At 39.7% G+C, this 14627-nt stretch overlaps 1 protein-coding gene across 1 annotated transcript in view; it reads right to left on the bottom strand.

Annotated features, from left to right (window-relative positions):
- The window catches only part of LOC124550979 (acid phosphatase type 7), a 121982-nt gene that overhangs the window by 23055 nt on the left and 84300 nt on the right, over nucleotides 1-14627 (bottom strand). The window contains exon 7 of the mRNA XM_047125799.1: nucleotides 11762-11933. Coding sequence (XP_046981755.1) covers nucleotides 11762-11933 — 172 coding nt within the window. The remainder of the gene's footprint in view (nucleotides 1-11761; nucleotides 11934-14627) is intronic.

The raw sequence follows: 14627 nt of genomic DNA on the forward strand, positions 1-14627 counted from the left end.
ACAACAATTTGAAAAAAAAGGGAAAGAAAAACAAAACTGAAAGAAGGCTTCAGGAGTATATGTCATGCTGTAAGAACTACTGACAACCTTGGCAGAGCCAACCATGACAAAACTCTTCCATCTGGTGGACCAGATGTATGAGACAGAAAAAATACCCTCAGACTTCAAGAAGAATGTAACAATTGCAATTCCAAAGAAAGCAAGTGCTGACAGGCATGAATATTGCCATACCATCAGTTTAATAAGTCATGGTGGCAAAATACTAACATGAATTCCTTATAGAAGAATGAAAAAACAGATAGAAGCCGACTTACGGGAAGATCAGTTTGAATTCTAGATAAATGTTCGTACACATGAGGCAATACTGACTCTCTGACTTACCTTAAAGGATAGAGTAAGGAAAGGAAAACCTATGTTTATAGCATTTTGTAGTGCCACCAGAATTTTACGAAAGTCAGGAGACACTTGCGTTCCAGCCGTTTCGAACACGCGTTATTTTAAAGCAGGGTGTAAGGATGAGCATGGGATACTGCACCCATTTATTGTTTGTGCAGGTGAAACTGGAAGGGAGATAATTCGTCAGCGCTGGCAAGTGTTCAGCGCAACCTGCCAAGAATAAGCAAATACGGCCCGGAAGCTCCGTGGCCAGCTGCAAAGAGTAATGTATCATTGTATTGTTAAAAAACAAATGGAGAGACTCGAAATAGTGACTGTTTATTAGACGTTGAACTGCTGTTGAGAGTATGTGGATAACCAGCCACGATAAAAGCTTATGTATTAATTGTGTTCAAAAATGTGTAATTAACTGATTCTGGGTGCCCGGTAATGTGTGGGCTTACGTCATGAAGTTTAGTTGCTTTTTTTCTTTCTTTCTTTTTTAAGTGGAAATAAATATGTTCAGGTGCATTGAATGATAATCCAATAGTAGCGTATTTTTTAAATAAGAAGAGAGAGAGAGAGAGAGAGAGAGAGAGTGAGAGAGAGAGAGAGAGAGAGAGAGAGAGAGAGAGAGTGAAAATTACCCCTTCCTAGCAGTGAAATCTTCGGAGAAGCATCCGGTGCTAGCAGAAGACATTGGTGCTGCAAGAAAGCAGAACCAGCATTCTTCAACAAGTAAGTCCACGAAAACGCTTAAGCTGTATAGAGAGAGCTTAACATTACACTGGGCCACCGCAATTTGTAGACTTAGAGAAAGCTTTTGGCAATGTTGACTAGAATATTCTCTTTGAAATTCTGCAGGTAGCAGGGCAAAAATACAAGGAGCAAAATGCTATTTACAACTTGTACTGTAACCAGAAGGCCATTTATAAGAGTTGAGAGGCATGAAATGGAACAAGTGGTTGAGAAGGGAGTGAGACAGGGTTGTAGCCTGTCCATGATGTTATCCAATCTGTAGACTGAGCAATCACAGGGTGTATACATTGACAAAGAAAAAAAATTCCCAGATTTCCCAGTTGAAAATACACTTTCTCCCGGGTGAAAATACACTTTTTCCGTGTTAAGTCACAGTATACTTTTCCTCGGTACTGTAAAACTTATCAGTCCTTAGAATGTTTATGGTTTTCTACACAGACATAGAATTTGCTGGCACTTTAGAAAACGAAACCCAGGGGAGAAAAAAATACGTTTTGGAAAGATCTTTGATGTGCAGCAACATGTACGCTCCTTTTTTTTGTGTTACGAAGGTATAAATTCGAATTCCACTAAACACAACATGTTACTTTCCGAAGCAATGAAATCAAGATTACAATGCGCTTTTGTAAGCCAGTCATAGCTCATGTCACGTGATCTCGCCAGCTGATGACAGCATAGGACACGTGACGTGGTCAACCAATAGCAAAGATCAATCTTCAGTAGGCCGAACACACAAAAAAGAAAAGTTAATGGTTTAAATTAATATACATAGTGTTGCTACAAGAAAAACAAAGCTTTCACAAAATAATATTGGTCTCGAAGATTAATAGGCTGCAAGAGAAGCTAAGCTTCCACATATAATGCTGATCTTTTTGCGCGTGTTACACTTTAAGATACATCACACAAATATCCCAGTATAATTTTTAATAACGATGTAAATGTCTGATCTTCTGGGCTCGAAATTCTTCTAGATGGTTGTCCTCAAAGAGTTGATTTTTAAATGAGAGTCAAACACTCTGTGATTTAAGAAATTCATCGTACATTCTCGCACATAGTTCATCTATCGTAAAAGGAAATTTACTTTGAAAGTAGCACTTTTCAAACCACCATTCGCAATATTTTCCCTGACCTGTTAGAAATTGGTTCGTTTCAGCAATTGCGAGAGAGCGCCAGATAACAGGCATCACTGCACCTGCGCAGCTACGATGACGCAGGAACCCCGCATGTTCATACGTGTAAAACATTAAAAGATCTTGCATTATGTCATAAAAGAAACAAGACATCAATGGATACTTCAAGAGCATCGGAATTTTGTGAACCATACTAAAATGCATAATTTGGCTCAAAGTGCACAATCGTATGTCCAGATTCGGGTGTAAATTTTCTAGAGTACCAGTACTGTATTATCTCATGTTTGGTTCTTTATTATGGCATAATGCCATACAAGCTAGAAGGTGGAAAACGTGCACTTGAAATGCAGCGAACAGTTGAAACTAGCCAACAGTGTGAAATTAAACACTTTTCAAATAAACTGACTGCCTCAGCGCAAAAGATTAATAAAAGCCACATCTCTTTAGCAAACCGAAAAAAATAGCTTCATTGTTCTGCAAGGCGATTGATGCTCGACTGTCAGAAAGGTGGAAATAAAACCTGAAACTAACAACATATTTTAGCCTACTGTAATTATGCAAACGTATTTTAATTCATTTGGTAGCTCTCAGCCACAGAAATTCGTTTTGTTTTCATTTAATATGAGAGAAATAAATGAAGATGAAATAGCAAGATCACTAAACGTAAACACAGGTCACGTGGAGACTACCCACCTCCACACTACAACTCAGACTGCTTTGTGCATCTGCACCGTATCTACGATATTTCCGAAGTGGAGCAATTTAGATAGTGGCGCCCAGCCATACATCTGTAGCCAGAAGCAGGAGAAGGTACTACTCATAAGCGACTGAACTGTGCATGCACAAGAGGCCTCCCGGAACTGCTCAAATGAATCTAATGTAAACAGCTGTCACAACCCATTCATCGGAGGTAATTTGTTGTTAGGAAGCACTGCATATTCTTCCTAAAGCCTTTGACACACTTTGGCTCGCAGACGCTTGTATGAGAACTGGGTTTTGTTGTTGTATATGGCGCATTTCCTTTGCGATTTAAGATTTATTTTCGTTTTTTTTTTTTCTCTTTTCTTTCTCTCGTTCATGTTTTGTTGCTGCAGTATTATTCTGCAGAAGTGGGATACAGTAATATCCTTCGTTAGAATATTGGTTCTTAACAGTCAAAATCAAAAAAATTTGGCTGGTAACGAAAACAATGAAAAATTCCTGGAGTTCTAAAAAATTCATGGGTTTTTTCCGGTTTCCTCCAGGACGAAAAAATTCCCAGATCATATACACCCTGAATCAGTAAACGAAACAAAAGAAAAATGGGAGAACAAATAAAAACTTTGGGATTTGCCGATGACACCGTGATTCCGTCACATACAGCAAAAGAATTGGAAAGGCAGTAGAATGGAATGGATAGTGTCTTGAAAAGAGCACATAAGATGAACTTGAACAAAAGCAAAACAAGGATAATGGAAAGCAATCGAATTAAATCAAGTGATGGTGAGGGAATTAAATTCACTGTAGAAGAATGCTTAAGATTAGATGGGTAGATCATGTAACTAATGAGAAGGTACTGAACAGAATTGGGGATAAAATAAATTTGTTTCACAACCTGACTAGAAGAAAAGATTGGTTAATAGGACACATTCTGAGACATCCAGAGATCACAATTTAGTATTGGACGGATGCCTGGGGGGTTAAGAATCGTAGGTGGAGACCAAGAGATGAATATAGTAAGCAGATTCAGAACGATGAATGTCGCACTAGGTATTCAGTGATGAAGAGGCTGGTACAGGATAGAGTAGCACGAAGAGCTATATCAAACCAGTTTTCGAACTGAAGATAACAATAACAGGAGAAGAAAATACTATTCTTGATGCTACAGCTAATAAAATATTAACTTTGTATGGTTACATCCAGTGAATACATGATAACCAATGGCCAGAAAGAAACTATGAATCACCAGCTGAGCGAAAGAATCGTCGCCGAAGCTATCACAAACGTTTTCAGATGCTTCCCAAATTACCTTTCACTGAGAGGCAAGTGCTACTCGTAGTTCACAAAACGTTCTGCCAACCAGGTACAAAGCATTACCTGCTGCCAACAACAATTCTGTACAAGTACATCCTCTCTCCACCTCGTTTCACAGTTCTATGTACACGGTGTCAATAAGTTGCAGTTTCAAAACGCTTTAGAAGGAGAACCACTGTTCAGAATGATGCCTAATTTGAGGAGGTTATTATTGATACAGGGGGAAACATTATATAATAAAAGAAAATAACACTTAACAAAACTTTGACCAATTGATGGGGCTGCAAGCATCAGAACACACACACACCAATAGATACGCAGCACACGGCTGTTCTCAGTCTGTGTCCCAGATGCCCAACATGATTGTCTCTATGAAGGACTGCATGCGTTGCTGGTAAAGCTCTTTTAAAAAAACTGTGACTGTGCACCAGTAGCCTGCAGAAGTTCTAGACACTCAATGATATGAAAACAGGCATTGGTCCAATGTCTGCTAAGAGTCTGGAGAAAATGATCACCAAATTTGAAAAGACTTGTTCTTTTAAAGTGCCATTTGGTAGAGGGAGGAAAGCTTTCGGCCCGACATCTGTCGAAGGTGTGGTAAAAGCATTACTGGCGGGGTCGAGCAGTGATGTGCGAATGTGCAGTGCACGGGCAATGGACATGCCTGCGAGAAGCGTACTTAAAATCCTGCGAAACATCCTGCATTGCTAACCGTACAAAATCACTCGCAGTCAGGAGTTGCTTCCTGCTGACCTGCCAACAAGACAAACGTTCAGTCTGGAATTTCTTGCTCACATGAAAGTGGACAATGAATGGCCATGGCACATTTCTGGACAGATGAAGCCCATGTGCATCTCCAAGGATATGTCAATATGCAGAATTTCAGAGTATGGGCTACAGAAAATCTGCATGCCTATCAACTGGTACCACTTCATTCTGCAAAGGTGACAGTGTGGTGTGGTGTGCGTTGACAGCATTGTTTATTGTGGAGCTGTATTTTTTTGCGGAGAAGAGTCGTGTGGGTCCTGTCACTTGTAAGCACTATGAGAGTCTTTTGGCACCTATGTCATTCCAAACCTTCAATAGTGTGGATAGGATCATTTTTGGACAAGATGATGCTCCTCCACACGTTTCACAGCCAGTGTAGTGGCTTTTACAGAGGTATTACAAAAATGCCACAATTATCAGCTATCATTTTCCTACAGCCTTGCCATCCAGATCACCTGATCTTAATCTGTGTGACTTTTGGCTGTTGGGTTATCTGAAATATATTGTGTTCAGGTCTCCAATGAATGTAGCTAAACTGAAATTGCACAATGTGCAGTGCATTCTGATGTGATCCCCACGACACTCCAGCCTGTTGTGGAACATACTGTGTCTTGATTTCAACCTGTGACAGGAAACAGTGGACAGCACACTGAACATGTATCGTGCCAGTCCCATGACAATAAGAAACCGATCTCGTTTCGCTTCTTATGTAGTTTTTGGCTGCAGGACAGTTAAAAATGGATTTTTCTCATTCGATGTAGTACGGCCGTGCCATGGTGGATGGGCTTACCTTACTAACAATACTACAAATGTAGACTGTCAAACTTGTGCACCCGTGCACACTGAACAGTACGGATGGTGTAACATACAACTCAAACCACTGCCATCATATTGTGGTTCATCTTCCATTTGTAGCCGACCCCATCTATGTTAATATGCTTACAGTATCACCTATTTGTAAGATTTTTGTTACCCTTTTTTTCGTTCCACCGTGTTTTCCCCTGTGTTAATAATATGCTGTTCAAATCTGACTTCACTCTGAGCAGTGGTTCTCATTTACATTGATTTGAATCTGGAACTTAAATCGTGGACGCCCTGTACACTGATCAGCCAAAACATTTTGAACACTGCCAACTGTGAGACAATGTTTTTTGGTGGCATTACAGGCACCGTGGCATGGTAACGGAAATATATACACATAGCAAAAGTGAGTGAGGAGACAATACATGCAAATCCACTGTAGTGAGAGACAAAAAAAGGGCTGATTGTTATGGTCTGGTGCCCGAGAATGAGCATCTCAGAAATGTCAAAAACGGTCAGCTGCTTCCATGCTGCTGTCATGTGTGACCATCTCTAGGAGGTCGTTGAAAGACAGTGAAACCACGTGTTGGATGTCCGTGCATTGTCACAGAATGTGGATATGGGGCACTTGACCAGTTGGTAAACAAGGATAGCTGGCAATACCTTGGCAGATCTGAAATAGAGTTCAATGCTGATTCAAGTACTACTATTCCAGAGCACACACTTTTGAGCGTGGGACTCCACAGCAGACGATCCTTCTCTGAGCCCGTCCTGGCCCAATGATGTTGTCAATTACAAGGGTAGTGTGTGAAGTTCTCAGAATCACCACCAAATGACAGTGCTAGTGCAACAAGATTCCGATGTAATGACAGGTTATCGTTTACAAGCATTGAGATCTGTAGTGCAGACATCACTCTGTTGTTCCAGTGTGGTGATTTGTGAAGACGGAAAAAATTTAGATTCAAGCACTAATTAAGTACTCTGTAGAGAAAGGGTTGAAACTGATGGAAATTCACCCCAATTTTCAGAACATACTGGGGGATTCAACTGTTGCCAAGAGTAGAAAAGAGTTTAAATTTGGTGGGGGCAGCTTAGATGACGATTTGCACAGTGGCATGGGAAAGATGTGCTATTGTACCAGAAATTATTGCAGAAGTGCATACAATGATCACATAGAATCGTCGACTGAAAGTGTGAGACATTGCTGAAGTTGAAGTGATGTCATTTGAACAGACATATTACATTTTAACAGTGGAACTCAATATGAGAAAATTATCTGTTGGATGGGTGCTGCAACTGTTACACAAGATGAGAAATGGTACCAGATTGGAAATGTCCCGACAATGAGCAGGGAGCAAGCAACAAGATTGTGTGCATCGATCAGCGACCACAGATAAAATCTGGATCCATACTATATTCTTGAGACAAAACAACAGTCAAACCAGTGCAAACATGTTGAATCATGATCACTGAGGAAAACCAAGGCAATACGGTTGCCTAGAAAGATTATGCCATTAATTTTCATGGATGCGAAAGTGGTTCTGCTTATAGATTCCCTTCTCACTGATCAAATACATGATGACACTAGGATAATCTACTGCAAAACATGCACAAAAAAGGCCAGGTTTGGCCAAGAAGAAAGTCATCTTTCATCAAGATAAGCCCTGCCTTTCCGCAAGTGTCATTGCCATGGCAAAAAATACCTAAACTAAGATGAGAATTGTTGCCACACCTGCCTTATTCATCTTATTTGGCTGCATCAGACTTCCATCTCTTCCCAAAGCTGAGACTTTTCCTCAGTGGATTGATATTCTGTTTAAATGAAGACCTGGCAGCCGAAGTTGATGGGTATTCTGCAGACCTGGCGGAATCTAATTTTCGAGATGGGATCAAGGCAGTGGAACATTGCTGGAGAAAGGGCATTAGTGTACAGCAAGACTACACTGAAAAATAAAAAAGGTTCACCGATGTTACTTGTTTCTTTCTATTCCATTCTGAGAACTTTTCAAACTACTCTTGGGCAACTCCAGTGGGCATAGTATCATCAAGACAGGAACCTGTATCAATGGAAATGTGTCATCTGATCAGGTGAATAATGCTTCTAATTGCATCAGGCCAACTGTCGTGTCGTGGTATGCTGCTGTCCACTTGGAAAGCTACTCGAAACATGCACCAAGCCATGGGTGTAGGCTGATGGGGGTAGTATTATCCTGTGGGGGATATTTACCTGGGCTTTAATGGGAGCTGTGGCAGTAACAGAAGGTGCTGTGACAGCCGTGGATTACACAGACGTTGTGGGGACCACCTGCTTCCTTTTATGCATTATGTCTTCCCTGACAGTATTGGCAGCATCGTACAGGTTAACTGTTCATGTTACAAGCTGGGAATCTCACTTCAGGGGTTTCAGTAGCACAGCAGTAAACTCACACTGATGCCTTTGCTACCACCCTCGACTGATCTGAAAGCAATGGAACACACCTGCGATGATATCGAGTGCCAGTTTCACGCCCACAAACCAGCAGCTCATAATTTATGGTAATTGTGCATAGACATCTGGTACAATGTACTGTACGAGGGCTGTGTGCAAAGTTCTCAGCCTCAACCGGGGATCACGCCACTACTTGCACGATTTTCTCCCCTTACATTAGTACACGTGATAGTAGACGCCATGTAACATTGCGTGTCATTCTAGACAGCAGTTGACTTCAGGCTGTCATTTGGAGCAGTTGTGGTGTATGTGGTGGTGTAAAACAAAAATAAAATAAAATGAAATTTATTTGATTACTGTGCAGTGCATAAATTCTTTGTAAAAGAATGTTAAGCACTGACCAAAATCCATTTGCAGTTTCTGAATGTATTTGGCAGCTCTTCATCCTCAATTTCCATCATGAAGAAATGGGTGGCCGGCTCTCTTTAAATGTGGCTGTGAAAGTGTCCAATATGATCCACATAAAGGACAAAATGGTTCAAATGGCTCTGAGCACTATGGGACTCAACTGCTGTGGTCATAAGTCCCCTAGAACTTAGAACTACTTAAACCTAACTAACCTAAGGACATCACACACATCCATGCCCGAGGCAGGATTCGAACCTGCGACCGTAGCGGTCGTGCGGTTCCAGACTGTAGCGCCTTTAACCGCTCGGCCACTCCGGCCGGCCATAAAGGACATCCAGGCAGTTAAAGCACACCAGAAATAATCAACAAAGTAAATTATATGATTTTGGAAGATCGGCATATAAAGGTATGTGAAACTGCTAATGTTATAGAATACCAGAGGAACATGTCACTCACATATTGTACCAAGAATTGAACATGAGAAAGCTTTGTGCAAGAGGGGTGCCGTGTGTGCTAACTGCAGATCACAAACGTGTTCACACGACACTTCCCAAGATGTGTTTGGTACTGTTTAAGAAAAACAGAAGTGATTTTTTGTGTCATTATGTGACACTGGATGAAACGCGAATTCACCACTACACATCCAAATTCAAACAGCAGTCTATGCAGTTGATAGAAGACAGTTCTTCAGCTCCAAATAAGGCAAGGATGGTGCCAAAGCCAACAAAGATTATGGTGTCAGTGTTTTGGGATGTGTAGTCCTCAAAACTGAAGCAATTCCTCGTCGGTTAGAAGTTTTCGTTGAACCGAAAAACACTGCAGCTATAGATGTGTACTTTGCAGCAGTTCCCGAACACTACAGAGAGGGGATAATGGCATTAGGCCACCACTGGATGAAATGGATTTATATTAGAAGATATTTATTTTTCAACATAAACTTCTTTGAAAACATAAGTTGTCATTTTCACTATCAGGCCCAGAACTTACCACTATGAAAGCATAAACTGTCCTTTTTGCCATCATGTTGAGAACTTTCCTTTGTCGAATCCACACGATGCACAATCACTGCTGTATTGCATTCCGAAGTTGGACCAACGCATATTTAGCAGATGACCACATTGTCTTGGCTCATCAGTGTGTGGTCTGAGTTGGGGTGTACTTATTTCAATACTTTAAAAATTGAATGCTGGAAGAGCGCACACCAAGCAGTAACACAAGTCAGTTCTCAGACCAATAAATGAGCAAGTAAATATGAAAAATTTGCACTAGAATAACTGCCAGATAATGAATTAAATTAAGTTTTTTTAATGGCAATGAATACTTTTTGAATTTAAAACTGACTATCTTTACAAACACTCTAATACTTGACAGTGTTCGGTGACCAGGAAAGTCGAAACTTCCTGCGGGACTAAAACTTTATCCAGATGTTCTACTGACCAAACTATCAGAGCACGGCTCACGACCCACCCTCACATCTTCATTTCTGCTGTCAACTTTCCATCGCTTTATAAACTGCACTCCTTTGTTTCAAGAGTGCTAGTCCAGCAGGACAATGTCTGTAAGTTTCGAAGGTAGGAGAAGAGGAACTGGTGGAAGTAAATCTGTGAGGGCAGGGTCACGATTCTTGCCCAGATGGTTACAGGTACCATTATTGATACTCTTATTAAAATATCAGTATCAGCAGCTCATTGCTGGCTGCTGCAGACCTAGGAGGAGGTCTGGAAACTACAGGAATGCGACAATGGTAGGCGAATCCCTGGGGACTGCGCAAGCTTTTGAGTCGTCAAAGCGAGTCGGCTAGTGGCGACCGGTCGAGATTGTCGGCTAGGGTGCGGCCTACAGATGTGAACAGAAGTTTAATTTTGAAGTATACCGAGTCTGATAGTGAAAATGAGAAACATCAATCATGTTTATTTTTGACTACTCAAAAACATTAATTTGTGATGTAAAATCATGTAGAACAGTTCAACTTTGGGAACCTTTTGAAGACTGGGGAATGTGACGAGAATGTTAGCATATAGCAAATAAATTTCTTATATAACCGTGTACAAATGTTGAATATCTGAAAAGTAACTATATAACTGAATTATTGTGCCTCATGATAGTTGAGAGAAGGCAACACCTGTGCTTAAGTGAGCTGAGAGCAGTTTCACCGAGAGAATCTGATGAGGATCTACAAAATGGAAAAAGCTGAAAGAATAAACAGTGTTTAATTTTGAGACTTACTGCTGCAAAACAATCATTAATTACAGTTCCATATACATAGAGGAAACAGCTTGTAGCTCGGTCTAGCCACACCGTTTAAATAACTGCCACCGGGATAACTGATGCACAAAATCCCTGCCACGTGCCTGACAGCCATAAACTCAAGGGAACTCTTCACGTAAATTCAGAGATGAGGACAGAGGGTCAGTCATAACAGGTCACTCAACAGAGCATTTTCCTGCAAAAGGCAAAGGTTCTGGGTTTTAGAGTCCCTGTCTGCCACGCAGTTTTAAACTGCGAGTGAAAATTCATTCTGAACTTCAAAAATTATTTACATCAGCTTAACTCACAGTTTATGCTAAGGTAATATTATTTAAGATCATAATATAATTAACACACTTTCCCTTGTATTTTAAATAAACAGTGAAATTTTTAAATTAAAATTGCTTCATAATTACCACACATTAGACAATACCAAACATATTTCTATAATCAGGAAACTTACAATTAGTACAGGTAAAAAGTTTATTAGCAAGGTCAAAATCTCTTTGGAGCACACAGTACTACATAACCTGAGAACCAAACTCTTCTCTAAAATAAAAACCACTCACAGCGACACTAACTTCACCACAGCAATCTGCAAAACTAAAATTACTGTCTGAATAATATGAATTAAGGAAGCAGTCTCTGATGTAACACTGATATTTACCAGGTAATTGTTGTCTGAAGGCAAGGCTATGCACTGAAGTCACACTACTAAGTACATCTGTGAGTACTCACCAAAAGTTTTCTGTACTTTCACACTGTAACATTAATTCTCTGTAAGGAAAGCAGAAATAGCACTGCAGATTGTCAAACAAGATCATCCACTTACTGCCGATCCGGTTGTTACATGGACAGGAGCGCGCGGGTTCCTGTAAGGAGCTTCATAGCTGCCATTGCGTACCACGTAGTTGTAGATGGGCCACAGACGCTCATATGAATGCTCGTGAGCCCAAATCAGCAGGTCCACACCGTATTGGCAGAAAACTTCCTCTAGACCAAACCTTAAAAAAGAAATAATGATGATGATGATGATGATGATGATGATGATGATGATGATAATAATAATAATAATAATAATAATAATAATAATAATAATAACAACAATAATAATAATTAACCCCGTGGAGGCCCGGGAAAAGAATCGGCCTCCGGTATGTTCTGCCAGTCGTAAAAGACGACGAAAAGAACAAACCACTAATAGGGCTAACCCCCCTTTTAGTGTGATTAGTTGGTTCAGGACAGAACTAAGGAAGCCTCGGACAAGTGCCGTCATGGTCGGGGACGACGCTTGAACCCTGTGCCCGCCCACAATGGTAATGACACTGCTAGCCAACTGGAAAATGATTTAAATCCAAATAGAGGTGTTTTGCAGGATATGCTTCCTGCAACCACCCTAGAAGGAAAACAAAGACAGAGGATGAGATGGTCAGATGAAGTTAATCGACACCTCATGTTCTGTTATTACCAAGCAACAAACCTAGGAACCAACACAACTGGATACAGATCACAAGTATACACAACATTTATTACCAGATACCCAGAATTAAAATTTTTAACAGAACAACGATTAGCTGATCAGATCCGTGTAATAATAAAAAATAACAGGATACCCCAGTCAGAATTAGAAAACATCAGACAACAAGTACAACAAATACTGGAACAAAATAATGTGCAATCAGAAGAAGAAGAAAATACAGTAATGGACTCAAACATCCCAGAGCAAACAAACAAAGAACAACATGCACCAATTAAACAATCAGAGGAAAACGAAATCTTAAGACAGCTACCAGAACAAGCACAAATAGAACACGAAGTGACACAGATGTTAGATATAGAAGAAAAATTTCAGCTAACATATATAGAATACAAAGACACAAATACAGACATTAGACCATTCTTGCGTAGACCACCAAATAACCCACAAGTCGAAACAACAATAAAAACTATCAACACAGTCATACACAACAAAATAAATGAAAATACAACTATGGAAGAGTTACAACTATTGGTTTATATAGGAGGACTCACTACACTAAATATACACACTAGGCAGAGATCAGAACCAACCAACACACAGAAGAAACCCACAAAACCAGCATGGCAACACAGGCTACAGATCAAAATAGAAAAACTGAGAAAAGACATCGGACAGCTAACACAATTTATAAGAAATGAAATCTCGGAAAAAAAAACGGAAAAGGTTAGGTAAAATCTCACAACAAGAAGCGACAGAGCAATTAGACGAAAAGAAGCAGAAATTACAAGCATTAGCCAAACGACTCAGAAGATACAAAAAAAGTGAAAATAGAAGGAAACAAAACCAAACATTCAACACAAACCAAAAGAAATTTTACCAGACAATAGATAACACACACATTAAAATAAACAATCCACCAAACATAACAGACATGGAACACTTCTGGAGCAACATATAGTCAAACTCGGTACAACATAACAGGCATGCACGGTGGATACAAGCAGAAACAGACACATACAAGATGATACCACAAATGCCTGAAGTGATAATTTTGCAACATGAAGTCACCCAAGCAATTAATTCTACTCACAATTGGAAAGCCCCTGGAAATGACAAAATAGCAAATTTCTGGTTAAAGAAGTTCACCTCAACACATTCACATCTAACTAAATTATTTAACAGTTACATTGCAGACCCATACACATTCCCTGATACACTTACACACGGAATAACATATCTGAAACCTAAAGATCAAGCAGACACAGCGAACCCAGCTAAATATCGCCCCCTAACATGCCTACCAACAATATACAAAATATTAACTTCAGTCATTAAACAGAAATTAATGACACATACAACACAGAACAAAATTATAAATGAAGAACAAAAAGGCTGTTGCAAAGGAGCACGAGGATGTAAAGAGCAACTGATAATAGATGCAGAGGTGACATATCAAGCTAAAACTAAACAAAGGTCGCTACACTACGCATACATTGATTACCAAAAAGCTTTTGATAGTGTACCCCACTCATAGTTACTACAAATATTGGAAATATACAAAGTAGATCCTAAATTGATACAGTTCCTAAACATAGTAATGAAAAATTGGAAAACCACACTTAATATCCAAACAAATTCAAATAATATCACATCACAGCCAATACAGATTAAGCGTGGAATATACCAAGGAGACTCATTAAGTCCTTTCTGGTTCTGCCTTGCTCTGAACCCACTATCCAACATGCTAAATAATACAAATTATGGATACAATATTACTGGAACATACCCACACAAAATCACACATTTGCTATACATGGATGATCTAAAACTACTGGCAGCAACAAATCAACAACTCAACCAATTACTAAAGATAACAGAAGGATTCAGCAATGATATACGTATGGCTTTTGGAACAGACAAATGTAAGAAAAATAGCATAGTCAAGGGAAAACATACTAAACAAGAAGATTACATATTGGATAACCACAGCGACTGCATAGAAGCGATGGAAAAAACGGATGCCTATAAATATCTAGGATACAGACAAAAAATAGGAATAGATAATACAAATATCAAAGAAGAACTAAAAGAAAAGTATAGACAAAGACTAACAAAAATACTGAAAACAGAATTGACAGCAAGAAACAAGACAAAAGCTATAAATACCTATGCCATACCAATATTGACCTACTCATTTGGAGTAGTGAAATGGAGTAAC

Source organism: Schistocerca americana, chromosome 9 (genome assembly GCF_021461395.2).
Source record: "Schistocerca americana isolate TAMUIC-IGC-003095 chromosome 9, iqSchAmer2.1, whole genome shotgun sequence".
Classification (NCBI taxonomy): domain Eukaryota; kingdom Metazoa; phylum Arthropoda; class Insecta; order Orthoptera; family Acrididae; genus Schistocerca; species Schistocerca americana.